Genomic DNA, 19873 nt, shown 5'->3' with positions numbered 1-19873 from the left:
GTTTTCTAAACAGGCCTATAAAATCTGTATTGTACTAACTCCCTAGGAACATTGTGCATTTTTAAAAGAAATTGTTCCTTTCAAACCTAAAGAAAACAGTCAGCTGTTTGATAGCAGCAAGGCTTCCAGATGAAGCTTCTATTATATAGTAATCCTGCCTCACTCATTATAGATTTGGAAAAACCATTAGATTTGGAAAGATTTGGAATCCTAACTTCTTCTCCTTGTAACTCCTGGTGTTTTCACACTGTAACTGCTTCTAAATCATTAACTTTTAAAAATATAATTCCAAAGATCCCAGTATCTCCTGAGTGCACTTTTTAATCTTTCTGCCACAAAAATCAGTTGACGTATACTTACATGTCTTGTGATGGTTGTCAATACTAGAAGCCTCCATTTGTAGTATAGAAGCCTTAATTTGCCAAATTAACCCTTTGCTAAATATGGCAATTGCTTCAACCAAGTTGTCAGATGGAATTATCTAATGTACTTTACCATATGAGAATGTAGTGTAACTATTTAAGCCTTTCAGATAACTTCCTCCTTGCCAGTTCCAAGATAAACTACTGAAACTGCCCAGAGAAAATTAAACCAGTTTTGTATTTTACAGATGTTTGGTTATGCAGAAAGAATGGAAGATAGAGCTAAATGCTGTCATCTAAATGAAGAAAGTTGCATCTTTTTCTCTCTCTTCTCCCCCGCCCCCCCATCCATCACATTTAGAAACTGCCCATCTCCTTCACAAAGTGACTCTGGATACAAACACAGGTCAAAACACAAATATTTAAAATTCAGAATTAAAAGGCAGGGGGATGGTCTTCAAGGGATTAACCAGCTCCATGGCTGCATGTACCTCTGGGGGCCCCAAGCTACCTAGTTGGTAAACTGGGTCTTTTCTGGAAGGCCAGGACATTTCTGGAAGGCCAGGAGAGGGGGGGCCTGTTTCGCCCCTATTGGGAGAATGTTTCAAATGATGGGGGCAGTGACAGAGAAGACTCTCTTCCTGGACCCTGTCATCTGAAATTGTTTAATTGCTGGGGTCCACAGCATGCCTGACCAGGTGAGATGGGCCAATGCAATAGAGTGAAGGAGGCTCTGCACACATAGGGCTTCAAAGCTCATAACAAAACCTTGAATTGGACCCAGAAGCAAACCAGCACCCAATGCAGCTCGAGCAAATATATCTACAAGATGCCAGATTCAGGGAGGCTGAGCTAGAGAGACTCATTATATCCTTTTTGCAAATGGATCTGAGGCTTGTTGGAAGAAATGTCCATCTGGGTTCAGTTCCAAGTGGGAAGAAAGACACTGGAAACATGGAGACTGCTTGGAAAGATGGTGTAATGGTGGACAGGACCACATAGGTTTCTTGGTCCTGGGCAAAGAAAAAGGGCAGAGATGCTGAGAGTGTCTGGGTTTTATACCCTCTCTGGGCTTTGGACTTCCTGGGACACAGGAAGAGTATCCTGATTGGTTGCTGTCAGAGGTCATAGCTAGCTTTGTAGGTTGTCTGTGTTAAATTTGGTTGAATCTTGCTGGGTGATGCAATGAAGGGCAATTAAATGGCTCTGCCTGAAGGAGGTAGATGTTTGTTATGTAGAATAGACTGGCCCAGGCCTTAATGGCCCATTGACAAAGGGTGTGTGTATTTCTGCCTCCCTTTTAGGGGAAATATTCTACCCTTTTAATATTTCCTAAAATATCTCTTTTTCCTAGGAGAGGGGTGGGTGCTAACTTCCTACAGCTCAGGATTGTGACTTTTAGAGAATATGAATTGTGAAGTTATCTAGAGTTGCCAGGTGTCCACTATTTGAGTGGACAGTCCGCTTTTTTCACATTATGTTCACTATTTTTTTTCACAAAATAGTGGACATTTTTTTTATTCAAAAGCTTTATGATGAAATGGTACGTAATCTAAAGCTGTACAGTCTAAGAGAATAAGGATAGGAGAATCGTGTTTTGTCTTTTTTTCATAAATTAGAATGAGACAAAGATCGAATATCCATTGAACTTGATTCTCTGAAAAAATTAATGAGATTAAAATAAATATATATTATAAAATTATGTACAGTTCACATTTTTAAAATGCATTGTAGCTTGTGTCAACTGACCTAAAATGGCGTCGAGTGATGAGAGTGACAGCGGCGAGATTTCAAAATCTTTAAAACGAAAGAGAGGAGTGTGCAAATACACCAAAGACTGGGAAGCTACTTTTGCATGGATTACCAACAACGAAACCGACAGAACAAATACGACGGCCTACTGTAAATTGTTTGTAAGAAAATATATAATTTAATTGTAAATTTATTTTTATTTTTTTTACTACTTAACCCCCCCCCCCCCCCGCCTCGCTTGTCCGCTATTTTTTGGAAGCAGACCTGACAACTTCTATCCTGTTTTTTTTTTTATTGCAAAAGTTTTACAATTACATTTTCACCCTTTTTCCCCCCAACCCACCCCAACCTTCCCAACCTCCCTAACCCTCCCTAACCCTCCCCTACCCCGACTTCCATACAGTATACTCATATCAAATAAAAAAAAAAACCCTTTATATAAAACTTATATAAAACTTGAACCCCTCCCTCCCCCTTAATTTTCTTTTTTATCTTCATTACAATAACATATTTCTATCTCAATATATCATTTTCAAATAAAAACTATTTGATACTTCCTAGTTTGGTATTTGTTCTGAACATAATCTATCCACTTTCTCCATTCCCATTCATAAGTCTCTTGTGAACAGTCTTTTAGATATGCTGAAATCTTTGCCATCTCTGCAAAACTGGCCAACTTCTATCCTGTTTTCATTCAAGAGCACAACCTGGTGTATACACTGGCTTCACCTCCAATTTCCCCCCACAACCCTGTGAGATAGCTTGGGCTGAGAAAAGGTGTGTCTGCCCAAAGTCACTAAGGAGCTTCTTGACATAATTTCAAGCATGTTATAAAAAAAAGAGCAGTAATGTCTTAAGATTTGTTATTTACTTAGATTACACCCCTTTCTTGGTTTAACTCAGGGGTCTCCAACCTTGGCAACTTTAAGCCTGGCGGACTTCAACTCCCAGAATTCCCCAGCCAGCAAAGCCAAGGTTGGAGACCCCTGGTTTAACTGATAATCAATGAAAGCACTTCTCCTCCTTCCCTCATTTATTTTCTTGAGTCCAAAGGGGCGGGGACAATGCAAGACTTTCCTAATCTGGACACGAGGAAAGAACCAATCGAATAGAATCATAGATGAATTAAAAAACGATTCCACGGACGGGGGGGGGGGAGAGAAGAGTAAGCCGAGTATTCATTGGTCAGTATGACCAGTTCTAAGCAAGCTCTGATTGGGTACTGAAGAAATCTACCTTAGGCAGGGTTTTCTTAATTGGAGAAGAGGGTGGTACAATTATCAGAATTTTTGTCGGGATTGGCTAGTAGCCTTTCCGTCTCTGCCCCGGTATTGGCTGCGTAGCGGAGATGAGCACGTTCTCTCCCCCCCCACCTACTCACGTCTTTTTCCCGGGGCAACGTACCTTGATGATCGTAGCTAGCGCGTGAGCCGAGGAAGGGTCGCTGCTGTCACTATGAATATCCGGAATGCGCGGGTTCGAGTCTGGGGCTGGCAGAAGGGGGAGGGGAGGAGGCGTGGGAGGGGGTGTTCAGGAGTTGCGCTGGGGTGAAAAGGCGCCAGCCTTTTTCTTCGAGGTAAAGGCTACGTAGAGAAGGCCATTGTTCAATCCTTCCTCCTCCCTAGTTAATTAGGATGAAAGAGTGGGAGCTCTTTCCCCCCCTCCCCCTAATTGTCGGTGCGCATTTCTTGCTGAAGGGACTTCAGTCAGACAGTCCCAGATTGTTGTGGGATATTAATTGAACATTTTAAAGTTGGTTCTTCTGCTAGGTAGGCCTACCCAGGTTCTGCGTTGGTGGTGGCCAACAACCTGGTCTCGGGGAAGGAGTCTAAAATTTATAGCGCGCACAGCTGCTGCTCTTGGATCCAAAGGGTCAGCCTCGCAGGAGGAGTTGATAGCCGTGAGGATCAGAGTGGAACCTTCCTTGTGAGGAGCAGTATATCCTTCCATGATTTAGGACTTGCCTGCAACTTATTTATTATATGTGTTATCTGGCACCTGGATATCTCCTGACCAAAATTAAAATGCTGGATAAAATAGGCAGTGTTTGGTATATAGCATGTACATATCTTTAAAAAAAAAATTTTTTTTTTTTTTACTGTTAATAGTTCATAGCTGGTGACAGCCGTTGTTGCAATCGGTTTGATCCAAAAAGATGGTTTTAATCAATGGGCAAGTTTCTGTTCCTAAAGTTAGCACTGTGGTGTGCTTAGAAAAACAAGGACTGAAAGAGACCAGGCACACCTTGCTGAATGGCCCACTTTTTTTGACACTGTGCTACAGTGCCTCTGATTGCAGAAAATCCAGTCATTTATTTCCGCATGAGCAGGCTCCCCTTGTGGGAATGAATTGCTACCTCTTTTTTTTTTCTGTCTCAATTTTTATTCCTTTTTTCACTATCAGCCCGAGGACCTGATGAACATGCAACATTGCAATCTCCTTTGCTTGCCAGAGAATTATCAGATGAAATACTATTTTTATCATGGACTCTCGTGGCCACAGGTGATTCCTTTTACATTTATATTCCTACTAATTTGTGAAGAATATGAAAGCTAAGGGTTGAGCCTGTTCTCAAAGGGGCCTGGTACAAGTTTCTTCTACACCGTATTTTCCTTTGTCTTGTCTTTTTTGACTTGGCATTGCTAACTGATACAGTCCAGGTAGTTTGTTTAGTGACCAAAGTTACAATGGCACTGAAAAAGTGGACTTATGATTATTTTTCACACTTAATGACCATTGCAGCATCCCCACAGTCATGTGATCAAAATTCCCATGCTTGGCAACTCACTCAAATTTATGATTGTTGCAGTATCTTGGGGTCATGTGATCACTTGCGATCCTCTGACAAGCGAAAGTCAATGGGGAAACTAGATTCACTGAACCGTGTTACTAACTTAACTGCAGTGATTCGTTTAAGAACTGTGGCAAGACATGTTGTAAAATGGGGCAAAATTCACTTAGCAACAGAAATGTTGAGGACTACCTGTAGCAAGGTGATGCATCTTCAAAAAACTAGTCTGATCCAGGCTTTTCAGGTTTTCCAAGTATATATGTGTCCTCCCTCAGCCTCAATCTGCCATGTCTGTTCCAACTTTCAGATGGTGATTGTTTTCAGTAAGCTGTGTAGCAGATTTTATTGATAGTAATACTTTATTTTGAATCCTTAGAATTCCTCTTGGTTCTTTAATCATTAACACAAGTACCGGTACTTCATATTTTAACTTTGAAATTATTCTTTTATTTAGCTAGCTGTACCTTTAGTGATATGGGAACAGCTGACAGGGAGGAATTTTATGAAATTTTATTTTATGAAAAATAATTTTATGAAAGACTACAAATGTAATAATATATATGCATAAAATATTTATATTATGATTATTTAGCAAGTATATCAGGTTAACTAGTAGTCCAAAAAAGTCAAATTTTAAGCTGGCTAGTTTGACTTCTCTGTGAAAAATCAGTAATTTAGATGATTCCCTTTGGTTTCTGGATTCTTTTCCAAGGCCTTGTGTGTCTAATCTCCTCATTGCTCTCTCCAGCTCTCCTACATTGCTGAAGATGAGAATGGCAAGATTGTGGGCTATGTGCTAGCTAAAATGTGAGTATGTGCATTGGATGATTTTAATGAGTGCGTACTACAGATAAACATGTTAGCAATTTTTTATACTGCAGTAGTGAAAGGTTTCAAGCTATGATTTTATCATATGTTGTGTATATTTGTGTTTGTATATTTAAATTCTAAAGCTGCATAACCTCATTTTCTTCTTACTGATGATTAGTCATGAGCTTGAAGATAGAAGGGATTTTAAGAATGAATGAAATATTGCAGGATTGCAAGGTTAGATTACAGGAGGATTACAAAACAGTTACATTTGTTTTTTTTTTAACAATCCCCAGGTCTTCTAGGACACTCATTATAGTTTTACTAAATTTTTGTTGATTAATAAGGAGAGCTGAAGATGTAGAGAAGAATTTATAGAGTTCATAGAAAATGGAGTGAGGTATGGAATGAAGATGTATTTGAGTGTATTCGAGGCACTGATAAGTTATTAATGTTGAGTATACTTGCTAGGAATAAAGGGGAAAGTTTCTTTTTTCCTTACTGTCTCCTTTTTTGAGGATATTTTTTTATTTTACATTTTAAAATATTTTTTCTTTCTTTGTATTAGGTTCTTGTATTATTTGGGCTTGTTTTTTTTTTCCCTGCAGCTGTTTCTTTACCAGGCTAGATAATATCAGTGTGTAGGATTGTGGGAATTTGAGTTTGTAGCTTTTTGTTGCATTTTGTGGATTGTTTTTGTTTTTTAAATAATACAATCAGTGGATTAAGTGTATTCCATTTTCACATATGGAATTATAAAAATGTGTAGGCGCTATTTCCTCTTTCCACCTTATTGTTTGCTTAGTTACAGGTAATCCTCGACTTAAAACTGTAGTTAAGATGAGTATTGCGGCTGTAAATTATGCCAGTTGTTAAACGAGTCATCATGTGACCACACCTGATTTTGCAGGCTTTTTTTTGTGATGGTCATTAAGTTGCAATGTGGTCATTAGGTGATTTCATTGTTTACAGTGGGTATTTTTTGTTGGAAACTGGAAACATATGGACTCCAGCAAAAATTTGCAAATCATGGTCATGTGATTGTGACATGCTGCAAGCAACCATTGATGTGGGCCAGTTGCCAAGTGTCCAGAATGCAATCATATGACTATAGGTTGCCCTATGGCTTTTGAAACTTCAAATCCAGGTTATAAGTCGTCCTAGAGAGGTCTGTTGTAGCTTCAAATGGTCGCTAAGTGACTGGTGCTGAAAATAACATAGGAAGAAGTAAATAAAGCAAGGGATAGCTGAGGCAGAGGAGAAGCAAAGAACAGTCAAATGTTGATTTCTCATGATAAGAAATGCATTAATTTAATTGTAAACTTGCTTCCCATTAGCTAATTAAAGGATAAGGAATTGGTGGACTTTCAGAATTACAGCTCAAGGCATTGCCCATCATTGGTTATCCTGCTGGGAGACAACATTCCTCAGCCTGAGCTAATTTAGGACTTCAGGGACCAATAGAGCAATTTCTAGTATTATAGTTATTAGGCATTGCAAGTGGCAGAAGCAAGTGATTTTTGTTGTTGTTATTTTAGAATGAACATACTAAATAACTTTAAGCATAAAGATTTAGATTGACATGCTGGATCTTCTATTATTATAATATATTGACAAAGGACTGGAAGAAGCTACAGGGAACTATTTCCTCATTTCACAAGCAAATTGTCATAGGATATAATTAAAATTATAACTTTGGTATAATTTGGGAGATGAAAGAATCAAAGAATCTGCTCTTAGTTGTTAAAAAAAATTCTAAGAGCTCCCTTTTAGATGAAATAGCTGAAATCTCATAATTGCTCTTGTAATATGAAACTCCTAAGGCAGAAAAAGGTGCAGAGTAAGTTCCCAGCTTCTAATTTAGACACAGCTTTGTTTTACCTGGATGTTCTTGTATCAGGCATCTAGGAATTGCTGTTGGCTTCATCTGAACCAGTGCTTTGATAAACTGCATGTATGTGTTTGACTCTTTCTTGGCTTACACTCTGTGTGCTTTGAGCTGAAAGATTCAGATGAGTACAAAGAGAGAATAAGATGGTATATCAGGCGATGAATTGTGATCCTTCAAGATATGGCATGGGGTTTGATTCATGGAGGGTAAGATTTTCAAGGCTTACTGGCTGTATAAGACCCCTAGCATCAGAGGCAGGATATATTTCAGTACCAGTTGCTGGGGTCCACAAATGGAAGGGTACTGGTGGTTTATAGCCTGCTTGAGAGATTCCTATTGATGGTAGTTTGACCACAGTGGAAACAGAATGCTGAAATAAATGAGTCTTTGATATTGCTGCTTTTACGTTCTGAGGGGGCCGGGCTCTCAGCCATATAGGGGGTTATTTGATTTTTGGTTTAATATAGTCTAAAGCAGTCTTGCCAAATTGGAGTTCTTCAGTTGTGTAGGGCTACACTTTCCATCACAATGAGGGGAGTTACTGTCTCACAAATAAAAAGACTACCAGATTGGGAAATACATGTTTTTTAAAAACGCACACAAACATACACATAGTTATGTCCAGGATTTGCGTGTGGTTGAAACTGAGCTAATTTTTACTATTTCTAGGGAGGAAGACCCTGACGATGTCCCCCATGGACACATCACATCTCTGGTACTATTTCTTTGCCTTCTCTTTCTCCCCTCCCCCACTTTAACCCTGAGACAGGTCAGTTATATGAATTAAATAGAAAGCACTGCATTGTCCTCTGTTAGAATCAAACTCGAATTGGGAGGTGGAATCCTTCAAAAGAAATTATGAAAAGTTGCAGAGATAGTCCTGAGAGCTGGTACTTGAGGCTTGACTCATTGTTGAGTAATGACTGAGGCTGTTTTTTCTCTGCGATTCTGAGATTACCATTGCACAGAAAGTTGTTTAATTGCTGACAATCAAGTTAGTACCCATTTGGACCTATTTGGTAGATAATGGAGAATAGGGGAAGCCATTTATACCTTTGTTAAGATGTTTGGAGTCAGATCACTATAATCTGCAGCCATGTTTTACATGGGTATGATGCTGGCAAATACCTCCCCCAAGTAAGGATAAGCTTAGACATGAGTAATAGCAGTATATTATACTGAGTTAGATTAGTATATAAAATCACCTATTCTCTCTCTCTTTTGATTAAATAAGCAATAATCTTCATTGCTGTCCCTCTTTGGTAGGCAGTCAAACGGTCCCATCGTCGCTTAGGGCTGGCTCAAAAGCTGATGGACCAGGCTTCCCGAGCCATGATTGAGAACTTCAATGCTAAGTATGTCTCACTGCATGTTCGCAAAAGGTGAGTTTTCCCGTCCCATGTCAGATTTATTTACAGTATTCTTCTTTAAAAAGGCAAGCCTAAACTTACCATTGTTACCATATAATTGTAAGCTTGGTTATGTTCAGAAAGGTAGGCCTTCCATTTTTCGTCACCTCTCCCAACATCTGAAGATTTTAGAATGAATGATTCACACAAAATCCACATATTCTGTTCATTTGCACATTGTCAAATTGGATAATGTGAGAAAAGGCTATCTACACAAATTCAGTATTTGTGGAGAGACATGTCTGAACCAACCGATGTGCATAACTTTGTAAGTAACATTGTCTGCACTCTCTCATCCATGGTCTTCAGGGGACCATCTGTCTTTTACCACTATGTTGTTTTCAACTCAGTGCCGTTTCTATTTTCAGTGAGAATTTGAATTCTTTCAATTCAACAAGGATTCAATCCTTGTTCTTGGCATGCTCTGACCGCATTGGCTTCACAATGAATTTCCATTTGTGGCTCTTGATACTTAAGTTGGATATAAATGTAATGGCCATCAAAAGGTTGATATGCATTGAAAGAGCTCTGTTCTCCTTAGGTGTGGCCATAAAAGAGGAAAAAGAGTTGGGAATTGGTGGATAGACATGTGGAAAATTTTGCTTCTATTACATAAGTAAAACTCTGTTGGATTATGCCAGGACCCATCCAGTCCAGCATTTTGGGTTACACACTGTATATGCAGGTGAAGCTGGGAATCTTAATAGCAGGAATAGGAAGGCACCAGTTAGCTTCTAAGCAGCTTACATTTAAAGTATGTTTCCTGTGATTGAGGAAATAGTAAGCTTCATGACTAGTAGCTATTAATGGACCAATTCTGTGTAAATTTATTTCTCTTTTAAAACCATCTGCATTTGTCACTATTGTCTCATCTGAGAGCATCAATTTTCAATTTTAATAATAGCAGTAAAAAGAAATAATGTGTAGGACCCATTTTATGGGTCTTGCATGTCCTTGCCTTTAGTTTTTGTGGATGATTCCAGGTTCATGATGGTCTGAATCCAAAAACTGAGATCAGTCCAATTGTGTCATTTCTCTTGATTTACATAACTTGCATTTTCTCTCTTCCATTTTCCAGTAACCGAGCTGCATTACACCTCTATTCCAACACGCTCAATTTTCAGTGAGTACCACAAGGATGGGAGGGGGCATGGTAAAGAGTTGTTCGATGTTAGAACATTGTTGGAAATTGAGCTTTTGATCTTTTAACTGGATTGCAAAAGATACTTGAGTGGTTCTGAAGGGGTAAGAGCCCGTCAGACTAATTACTTTGCAGGCTTATGAGTCCCTTGTTGCTTTCCCAGGAATGAATGAGGGTATGTGGGAGTACATAGGATGGGGATTACAGGAGTTGTAATCCAGTACATATTCAGATAAGAGATATTCTGTGTTTTTAACATGGTTGATCCCATGCAAAGGCCTTGCCTTGCTGAAGGTTTTATTTGGGCAATATGCTAGCAATTGAGCTCCTGTATATATATCTCAGCACACAGCTTTGTTTGTTTTGTACTACTGTATTAACAACAATTGTACGGATTAAGATGTCTGTGTTTCTAAAACACAGGTTCTTGTGTAAGAAAACATTACACAAACAAGGAGGAACTTTTAAAATCAGCATCATCCTAAAACCTGCCAGACAGTTTTTTCTCACTGCCTGAAAATACTTGAATACTTGCCTTCTGAACATCTGTAAATCTTCTCAGAGTATTACTAATAATTTACGTTTTGAATATTCCAAGCATATAAATGTTTTCTCTCAGTAATACTTAAAACAACCCTGTAGTGTAGCCCAGAATTTTCTATTATTGGGAGGAATTCTGAGCTTGTAAGAATATCACATTGCATTTGAGTACATGGGTATAAACCTGGGGCTTTGCAGCTTGTATTTTTCTGTATTCTGTTGTTCCGGCTGTGAGCAGAGGAGAGGAGATTGTGAAGACTTGCTTTTATTTTTTCAAAAATAAAACTCCGGAGTGGCGGAGTCGGGGGGAGTTGGAGGTGGCTCGGTGGTTCTGGTCTTGCTCTGCTGGCACTGACGGCGAATTTGAGACTTGCTGTACCCATGGACCATCAAGGGACTGCCTCTGCCCTCTGCTGGTCGCTGCTGAGATTACCTGCTGGAGCTACATCGGTTGTGCCTATTACATCTTTTGGGCACTTTTTGGGCATGAGGGCCTTTAGGGGTAGACCAACCCCAAGAGGCTTCCTTACACCTCCAGCGGGGGTGTTAGCCCCATACCCCATTGGTTCATCTGGGGACCCTGCCTAGGATCAGCGAACTGGGACTCGGACTTAGACGGCCAGGAGGTCGCTGGTTTTTCCTCCTCCAGGGAACAGGCTTTTGGGCGGTGTTTTCCACTGCCGTGAGAGGGCAGTTGTGGTTTTATGACATCGAACCGGCCATGCAGGGGTGAGAGCTCTGCAGTGGCCGAGAATACCGCCGGAGAGATTTCCCAAATGAACTTTGGGATGCCGTCATGGTGAGAGGACGATGGCGGTTATCAGCTATGCCCCACCCAGGTGTTGTGAGGGGGAGGAAGTTCCCGATGCTTGGGAAAATCTCAGCCACTTCCTAGCCTGCTTTTAACATCTCCTGTTTACCATTTTCGCAGCCTCTTCCATGGCTGCCATGGCTCCACGACTGTATTCAAGATCAGACTTATGCGCTTTAAGGAATGCCCCCCATTCCTGGAAGTGGCCTACTGGCCTTGCCAAGAAATACCTCAAGGAGGGGTCCTGGGATCCCGAGAGGTGGCACGAGGGCGTGGGGGATTTTAAAAGTTTTAAAAGTTCTTTGTATTCGTTTTTAATTGGCTTTTCAAGGGGTGGGAGGGATGATGTAACGTGCACAACCGGGGTGCGTTTGGGGGGCAACCCACAGGCGTCGGGACTGGGTCTTGGGGGGCGGGGGGGCTAGTTCCTATACTGGGGAGGGCATTTCCATTGGCACCATAGGTGGGAGGGGCAGATATGGTGGGAGCAGGGGGCCATATCGTGTTAGGGGAGGGCGCACTCACTACTTGCGAGCGATTGTGCGCTCTGGCCCCCCAATGTTCTTCTTGTTCCCCGGGTTCGGACCCCCAGGGCCTGGGCCTCCGGTTGATGTTGTGCAATGCCAGGTCCATGGTAAATAAAGCCCCCCTCATTTGTGATCTGGCTCAGGAGAGGTGTGTGGACCTGGTAGGTATTACGGAGACCTGGTTGGGCCAGGAGGGGGGGTTCCCCTCGTCGAGATGTGCCCACCAGGTTTCTATGCATTCCATCAACCAAGGTCCCAGGGGAGGGTGGTTCTGGTAAAGGAAGGACTTGCTCCAAGGGAGGCCCCTGTACCTCAGATAGCTGGATGTGAGTCCCTCCTTGTGAAGTGGGGACATGGGAGGCAGATGGGCTTGCTGATTACGTACCTGGCTCCCTGCCACATGTTGGCTGCCCTGCCCAAGCTGCTCAACGTGATTGCCGAGGTGGCGGTGGAGACCCCCAGGCTTATGGTCATGGGGGACTTTAACTTGCCATCTGCTGACGAAGCGTCTGAGGCGGCCCGGGAGTTCATGGCTTCCATTATGGCCATGGACCTGACCCAATTAATTCATGGACCCACTCACACGGGAGGACACACTCTGGACTTGATCTTTGTCTCTGGATGAATGATCTTGAGATAGGGGAGATAGTGACTGAAGCCTTGTCATGGTCAGATCATTCCCTTCTTAGCTTGACTTTCTAACCGCCACACCCCGCCGCAGGGAGGCGGAACAGACTAGATGGTTCAGCCCCAGGCGCCTGATGGATCCTGATGGGTTCCAGATGGAGCTTGGGCCATTCCCTGAAGCTCTGACTCACGGCTCGGCTGGAAGAATTGGTGGCCGCCTGGGATAGGGCGGCCACTGACGCTTTGGACCGAGTTGTGCCTTTGCGGCCTCTGACCCATCGCCGAGTCTACCTGGCTCCTTGGTTCTCCAAGGAGCTGAGGGAGATGAAGCGCTGGAGAAGACACCTGGAGAGTAGTTGGAGGTCTAGCTGTTCCGAATCTGACTGAACACTGATAAGATCTCATATTAAGACTTACCTAGTGGTGATAAAAGTGGCAAAATGTAACTATTTTTCCGCTCTTATCGCATCTGCAGATAACCGCCCAGCTGCCCTGTTTAGGGTGACCCGCTCTCTCCTCCATCTGGGAGCACAGAAGGATCCCTTACAGGGTCGGGCTGAGGATTTTGTCCAGTATCTGCACGATAAAATCACTCAGATTCGGGAAGGCTTGGTCTCTGACTGGGTAGGTACAGACGGGATGATGGAGGCCAGTCTTAAGAATGTAATTTGGGAAGAGTTCGATCCTGTCGCTCCCGAGGACGTGGACAGGATACTGGCACGGCTGAACACGACCACATGTTTATTGGACCCGTGTCCCTCCTGGTTGGTGCTGGCCTCCCGGGAGGTTACGCGAGGCTGGCTCCAGGGGATTATTAACGCTTTTTGAGTGAGGGTGTCTTGCCGTCCGCCTTGAAAGAGGTGGTGGTGAGGCCCCTCCTCAAGAAGCCCTCTCTGGATCCGGCTGTTTTGGCTAACTATCGTCGGTCTCCAACCTTCGCTTTGTGGCGAAGGTTGTTGAGAGTGTGGTGGTGCCATAGCTTCCTCAGTACCTGGATGAAGCTGTCTATCTAGATCCGCTCCAGTCCGGCTTCAGGCCTGGGCACAGCACGGAAACGGCATTGGTCGTGTTGGTGGATGATCTCTGGAGGGCTCGGGATAGGGGTTGTTCCTCTATCCTAGTTCTGTTAGATCTCTCAGCGGCTTTTGATACCATCGACCATGGTATCATGCTGCACCGGTTAGAGGGGTTGGGGATGGGGGGCACCGTCCTACGGTGGTTCTCTCCTATCTCTCTGACTGGTCGCAGTCGGTGTTGGCAGGGGGGCAGAGGTCGACCCCGAGGTGCCTTGTTTGTGGGGTGCCGCAGGAGTCGGTCCTCTCACCCCTTCTGTTCAACATTTATGTGAAGCCGCTGGGTGAGATCATCCGTGGTTTTGGGGTGGAGTTCCATCAGTACGCTGATGATACTCAGCTGTACATCTCCACCCCAGGCCATCCCAACGATGCCCTTGAAGTGATGTCCCGGTGCCTGGAGGCCGTGCGGGTCTGGATGGGGAGAAACAGGCTTCGACTCAACCCTTCCAAGACCGAGTGGCTGTGGCTTCCGGCGTCCCGATATAGCCAGCTGGTGCCATCGCTGGCTATTGGAGGAGAGTTACTGGCCCCCTCGGAGAGGGCTCGTAACTTGGGCATCCTCCTGGATGTACAGCTATTTTTAGAAGAGCATATGATGCCCGTGGCCAGGGGGGCTTTTCATCAGGTTCGCCTGATTCGCCAGTTGCGTCCTTTTCTGGATCGGGACTCCTTACGCACAGTCACTCAGGCTCTCGTCACTTCCCGCCTGGACTACTGCAATGCTCTCTACATGGGGCTCCCCTTGAGGAGCACCCGGAGGCTCCAACTGGTGCAAAATGCGGCCACGCGGGGGATTATGGGAGCGATGGGCCGCTCCCATGTGACACCCCTCCTGCGCGAGCTGCATTGGCTCCCAGTGGTCTTCCGGGTGCGCTTCAAGGTGTTGGTTACCACCTTTAAAGTGCTCCATGGCACAGGGCCTGGGTACTTACGGGACCGCCTTCTGCCACCGATAGCCTCCCACCGGCCAGTTCGCTTCCACAGAGAGGGACTCCTCAGGGTGCCATCAGCCAGGCAATGTCGGCTGACGACCCCCAGGGGGAGGGCCTTCTCTATGGTAGCACCTGCCCTCTGGAACAACCTGCCCCTGGATATACGTAGGATACCAGATCCCCGTGCTTTTCGCCGTGCCCTCAAAACTTTTCTATTTCACCAAGCTGGGCTGGCGTAAACCCCCCCCCCTTTAGATATTTTAATTGTAATGGATTTTAGTTGGGATGTTTTAATATCTGGGCCAATATTTGTTTAATTCTTTTAATAATTTTAAATTTTGTATCGGATGTTTTTTATTCTTGGCTGTTCACCGCCCTGAGTCCAGCAGGAGAAGGGAGGTATAAAAATTCAATAAAAAAAATAAAATAAATAAAATAAAAGAGGAAATATGCTTGTTGTTTCCCACAGGATCAGTGAAGTGGAGCCTAAATACTATGCTGATGGGGAGGATGCATATGCTATGAAGCGTGATTTAACACTGATGGCAGATGAGGTGAGCAAAGATTCTGTTGGTGGACACATGCCGAAGAACATGGCCTTGTTATCTTAAGTCTGAAACTGCTGTTGCCAGCTACAGTGCCTTACCACACAGTTCAGAGTCACCACCTGTGCAGAAACAGATGGGTAGCCAGCCTGCCTTCTGGCAGGAACAAAAGCTTTATTAAAAAATCAAAACAAATGCTTTACTACATTTGCCTTTATGACAGCCCAAATACAGGTAGTCCTCAACTTACAACAGTTCGTTTAGTGACCATTCAAATTTACAACAGCACTGAAAAAAGTGACTTACGACCATTTTTCACAGTTACGACCTTTGCAGCATCCCCATGATGAAGTGATCAAAATTCAGATGCTTGGCACCTGGTTTATGTTTATTACCATTGCTGTGCCCCACAGTCATGTGATCATCTTTTGCAACCTTCTGATTAGCAAAGTCAATGGGGAAGCCAGGTTCACTTAACAAGCGGGGTTACTAATTTATCACGTGCAGTGATTCACTTAACTGAGGCAATATTTAATATATTCTGGAAATGCCTTGTTGGTTTATCAAAATGGATAAAGACACTCTTGAATTGATTTTGATTCCTGTTGACTAAAGGGAAAAAATCATGCAGATTGTTTGCTAATAATAGTACAGGTAGTTCTTGACTTGTGACCACAATTGAGTCCAAAATTTATGTTGTTAAAACAAGACAGTTGCTAAATTGGGTTTTGCCCTATTTTATGACTTTTCTTGCCACAGTTGTTCAGTGAATCACTACAGTTGTTAAGTTAGTAACACACGACACACTTATTAAGTGAATTTGGCTTCCCTATTCACTTTGCTTGTCAGAAGGTTGCAAAAGGTGATCACATCACGCCAGGACCCTGCAACTGTCATGAGTCAGTTGTCAAGTGTCCGAATTTTGATCACATGACCATGGGGATGCTGCAGCGGTCGTAAGTGTGAAAACAGTCATAGGGCACTTCTTTCAGTGCCATTCTAACTTTGAACAATCACTAAACAAATAGCTCTAAGTCGAGGACTACATTGTAGTGTAATTTTTTTTCAACTTTGCTGTATAGTTTAGAAAGCCTTGGGATTTCTTAAACATGTACTAACCAAGACCAAGCTTGCTTTTCTTTTCTTAATACCAGGCAGAGTCAGTCTTGACTTTGAACCTAAAACAACAAAGAGACATGTGGCACCTTGAAGGCTAACAAAACTTGTGGCATAAACATTTGTGGTCTACAGTAATTAAACAAGCAGAATAATACACAGAGTTTCATCTTAGTTTTTGATTCTATGCTGTTAGAATGGGGGAGGGGGGAACTCCTGTTTTCTTTTGTCTCTCTTAATTTGTCTAAGGCCAAATGATTGACTTCAGACCAGCACATCAGTGCATTTGTCATGAAATTCTTTAGAATCCTATTACCATGTCTTTCTGTGAAAAGGCTGTCTGGCTATAGAATTGTGAACAGGGAAAAATAACATTGAAATCAGCCCCCATGGTTGCTTAGATTTTGACATTGTTTATCCTGTAGTATACCATAACAGGATTACCCTTGGAGGCAACATGAGATTAACAGTGTGGATGTATTTTTTGTTGCTAATTCCATGTGTCTAAGAACTGTATAATCATACCTCTCTAATGCCATCCTTGGATAGAATACTGTACTCAAAATAAGCATCTCTTCTTCACAGCTGCGGAGGCAGGTGGAATTCAAAGAGAGGGGAAAGCATTCTGTGCTGGGCTCCATTGAGAACAAGGGCAGTGATCACAAAACTAACCATGTGGGTGACTGTTGCCGGGATGACAGATGCCCAGGGACCCTTGTGGGCACCGGACCTGGAGCTGAAGACAGTGGGGACAGCAAGGACGTCAGTGAGGTCAGTGAGGCTACAGAGAGCACAGATGTCAAGGACAGCTCAGAGGCCTCCGACTCTGCCTCCTAGCAAGGTCTTTGACTTTCCAGTGATTGGACTTGTGTCGTCCTTGACTAGGAGTTGGACCGCTACGGATGGATTGGAAATAAAATTTTTGGAACCAGGTGTCTGTGTTGTGGCTTGTGGAGAAAAAGTTGCCTTGAAAGCTGTGGGTGTGTATATGTGTCTTGGCTCATTCCCTCTCCCCTTCTAGTTAATTGAGCTTTCTAATCAAGGGTTGCCACCTTTTATAGAAGTTATTGCCATTTATCACCAGAGTCTCTTCATGGCGGGAGGCTGACAAACAAATGTAATAAATTTAAAAATTCTTGCAGAAGTGAGTGAAAAAGAACTTGTGCAAATTCTTCTGCTGTCTTAGTGTCTGCACCTTTCACCAGTGGAAAAGCTTTCAGCAGGGGCCAGTGCTTACTGTAAGGGGGGTGGGGTGAGTGAGAGGTCAGCTTTGTATACATCCCACAGATGGAATTCAAAAGTAGTATAGCTGGGTCAAAGGGTAAATCTCTAAAACTTGTTCACTTGAAAACTTACTCCAGGTAATCCTCAATTTACGACCACAATTGAACCCCAAATTTGTCGCTAAATGAAATATTTTTAAGTGACTTTTGCTCCATTTTATGACCTTTCTTGCCACAGTTGTTAAGTGAATTCCTGCAGTTATTAAATTAGTAACATCTAATGTTACATTAGTAATCTGGCTTCCCCATTGACTTTGCTTATCAGAAGATTGCAAAAGGGGATCACATCACCCTACGATACTGCAGCCATCATAAATATGAGCCAGTTGCCAAACATCTACATTTTGATCACATGATCTTGGCGATGCTGCAGTGGTCATAAGTGTGAAAAGTGATCATAAGTCACTGTTTTCAGTGCTGTTGTAACTCTGAACGGTCACTAAATGAACTGTTGTAAGTCGAGGACTATCTCTATAAGCAATAAATGAAATAGAACCTTTGTAAACTTAAATGTGTTTCTTGACACAAAAGAGGACTTTTGTTTAAATCGGGCCAAGAATAATTGGACACACAAAATAGGGAAGTACTCACGTGGAATGTTCTGCTTGCATTAATTTTGGGAGAGGAAATCAAGGTGACTTCCCCATTCATCAGTCACCAAAACATGCATTCAGTTTAAAAGAAAAGAACTTAGAACCAGAAAATATAAATGTGCCATTTTTTCTAAATAAAATAGCTAGAGCAAACTTTAGTGCTATCAAACTGGAGATGGAGTTGGGCCAGTCACATACTATTCAGCACATGATGAGGGTACACCTTGTGTTGCATTCTCACTACATACCAGTGTCCCCACCTTTACCAATCCAAATAAGTGTAATGACTCTGCTATTATCATTTCTTAACTGCTCAATCCTTTGTTACAACAGCCTTGGAGTATATAAAATGGGAAGAAAGAAAATATAAATATTACATCATTAAACTACTCAAACATTGGGCTAGAAACCAGGAGACCATGAGTTCTAGTCCTGTTGACACCAAACCAGCTGGGTGACCTTGAGCCAGTCGCTCTCATTACCCTAGGAAGTAGGCAATGGCAAATCACTTCTGAAATCTCGCAAGTGAACTGTAGGGCAGAGTTCCCAACCTTTTTGGCCTTGTGGACCAGCAGGAGGGGGAAGGGAATGGTTGTGCGTGTGTGCACAGCTTCATTTGCATGAGCAGCAACCATACCTGCCCGCCACTTGAGCAAATGGAGCACACACTTGCCCGCTGTTCACATAAGTGGGTATACGTGCACGCTCGCCCACCACTGGGGTTTGGTTCTGAACAGCTGAAGGCCCAGAGATGGTTCAGGGATTGGGGACCCCTGTTCTAGGATTTGTCCAGGCAGTCTCCAGGAGTAAGGACTGACAAAGGCACCACCACCAAAAAGAACGAAAAAATCCCTCCCCCCTTCAAAGCAGAGGGGGCTAGACAGGTTTTCTAGATATCTATTCAAAATCTGTGGATAGGAATACATGCTTGAGAAGGACCTTGGAGATTAGCCTTGTCTTTGAAAAAAGGATACAAAGATTTGGAAAAAAGGAACAATGTTAAACAGTAATTTGGAAAAGCAGTGATGTCATGAGTAAAATGGAGGAGAAAGTAGCTGAAATTGAATCCATTCAAAACTCAATTCAATCGTTGCAATAGATAGAGGTAAGGCAGCACATAAAACATTTGTACCTTCTCACAACTCCAAATAATGTATAGCTCATGGAAGCCCAGAGGCTTCAGGAAAGGTATGAAACAGATTCTGCCTATTGGATGTCCTCAATTCTATGAAATGGAAAAAAGGGTGGAAAGCTAGGTACTGTACGCTGTTTTAAGGCTTAAGCTACTTGTAGGGGAACAAAGATGGCCTGTGAAGAAAAATTGATTGATAGCTGGTATAATCTTTTCTGGAGATTTGAACAAATTCTTTTTGATATGTTGAAATCCTTTATACATGGAAGTTTTTCAGTTACCTACGGAATTCAGTGGTACTTATTCAACTGTATTCCAACTCTTCCCACAGAATCTTGTCCTGATTATCATTTAAAAATGCTAATTTGCAAATATTATTTTCAGTGATACATCTCCACATGAAATGTAAGGGTACATTTGCTATTCAACTATTTTATAAATAATTCCAGGTTTTCTTAAAAAGGCTGTTGCTTAACGCATTGTAAGCCACCCTGAGTCTCCGGAAAAGGGCGGCATATGAATTGAACCAATAAAT

The 19873-nt window shown here is 42.7% G+C and overlaps 1 protein-coding gene across 2 annotated transcripts; it reads left to right on the top strand.

Annotated features, from left to right (window-relative positions):
* Positions 1 to 3488: 3488 nt before the first annotated feature.
* NAA10 (N-alpha-acetyltransferase 10, NatA catalytic subunit) lies at positions 3489 to 17263 on the top strand. 2 transcript variants are annotated; one of them, XM_070935191.1, is made up of 8 exons: positions 3489 to 3590; positions 4518 to 4616; positions 5654 to 5712; positions 8276 to 8321; positions 8873 to 8988; positions 10094 to 10138; positions 15139 to 15223; positions 16916 to 17263. In XM_070935191.1, exons 1-8 carry the CDS (start codon positions 3570 to 3572, stop codon positions 17165 to 17167), a joined length of 723 nt encoding a protein of 240 aa, XP_070791292.1. In that variant the 5' UTR covers positions 3489 to 3569; the 3' UTR covers positions 17168 to 17263. The 2 variants fall into 2 exon arrangements, with proteins under 2 accessions (XP_070791292.1, XP_070791293.1); XM_070935192.1 differs by having other exon boundaries at positions 3514 to 3539.
* The last annotated feature ends 2610 nt before the right edge of the window (positions 17264 to 19873 follow it).

Source organism: Pituophis catenifer, unplaced genomic scaffold (genome assembly GCF_029215685.1).
Source record: "Pituophis catenifer annectens isolate HBS135680 unplaced genomic scaffold, rPitCat1.0.hap2 SCAF_2, whole genome shotgun sequence".
NCBI lineage: Eukaryota > Metazoa > Chordata > Lepidosauria > Squamata > Colubridae > Pituophis > Pituophis catenifer.
The sequence above is the reverse complement of the archived record's forward strand: the minus strand, read 5'-3'. Positions and strand labels throughout refer to the sequence as shown.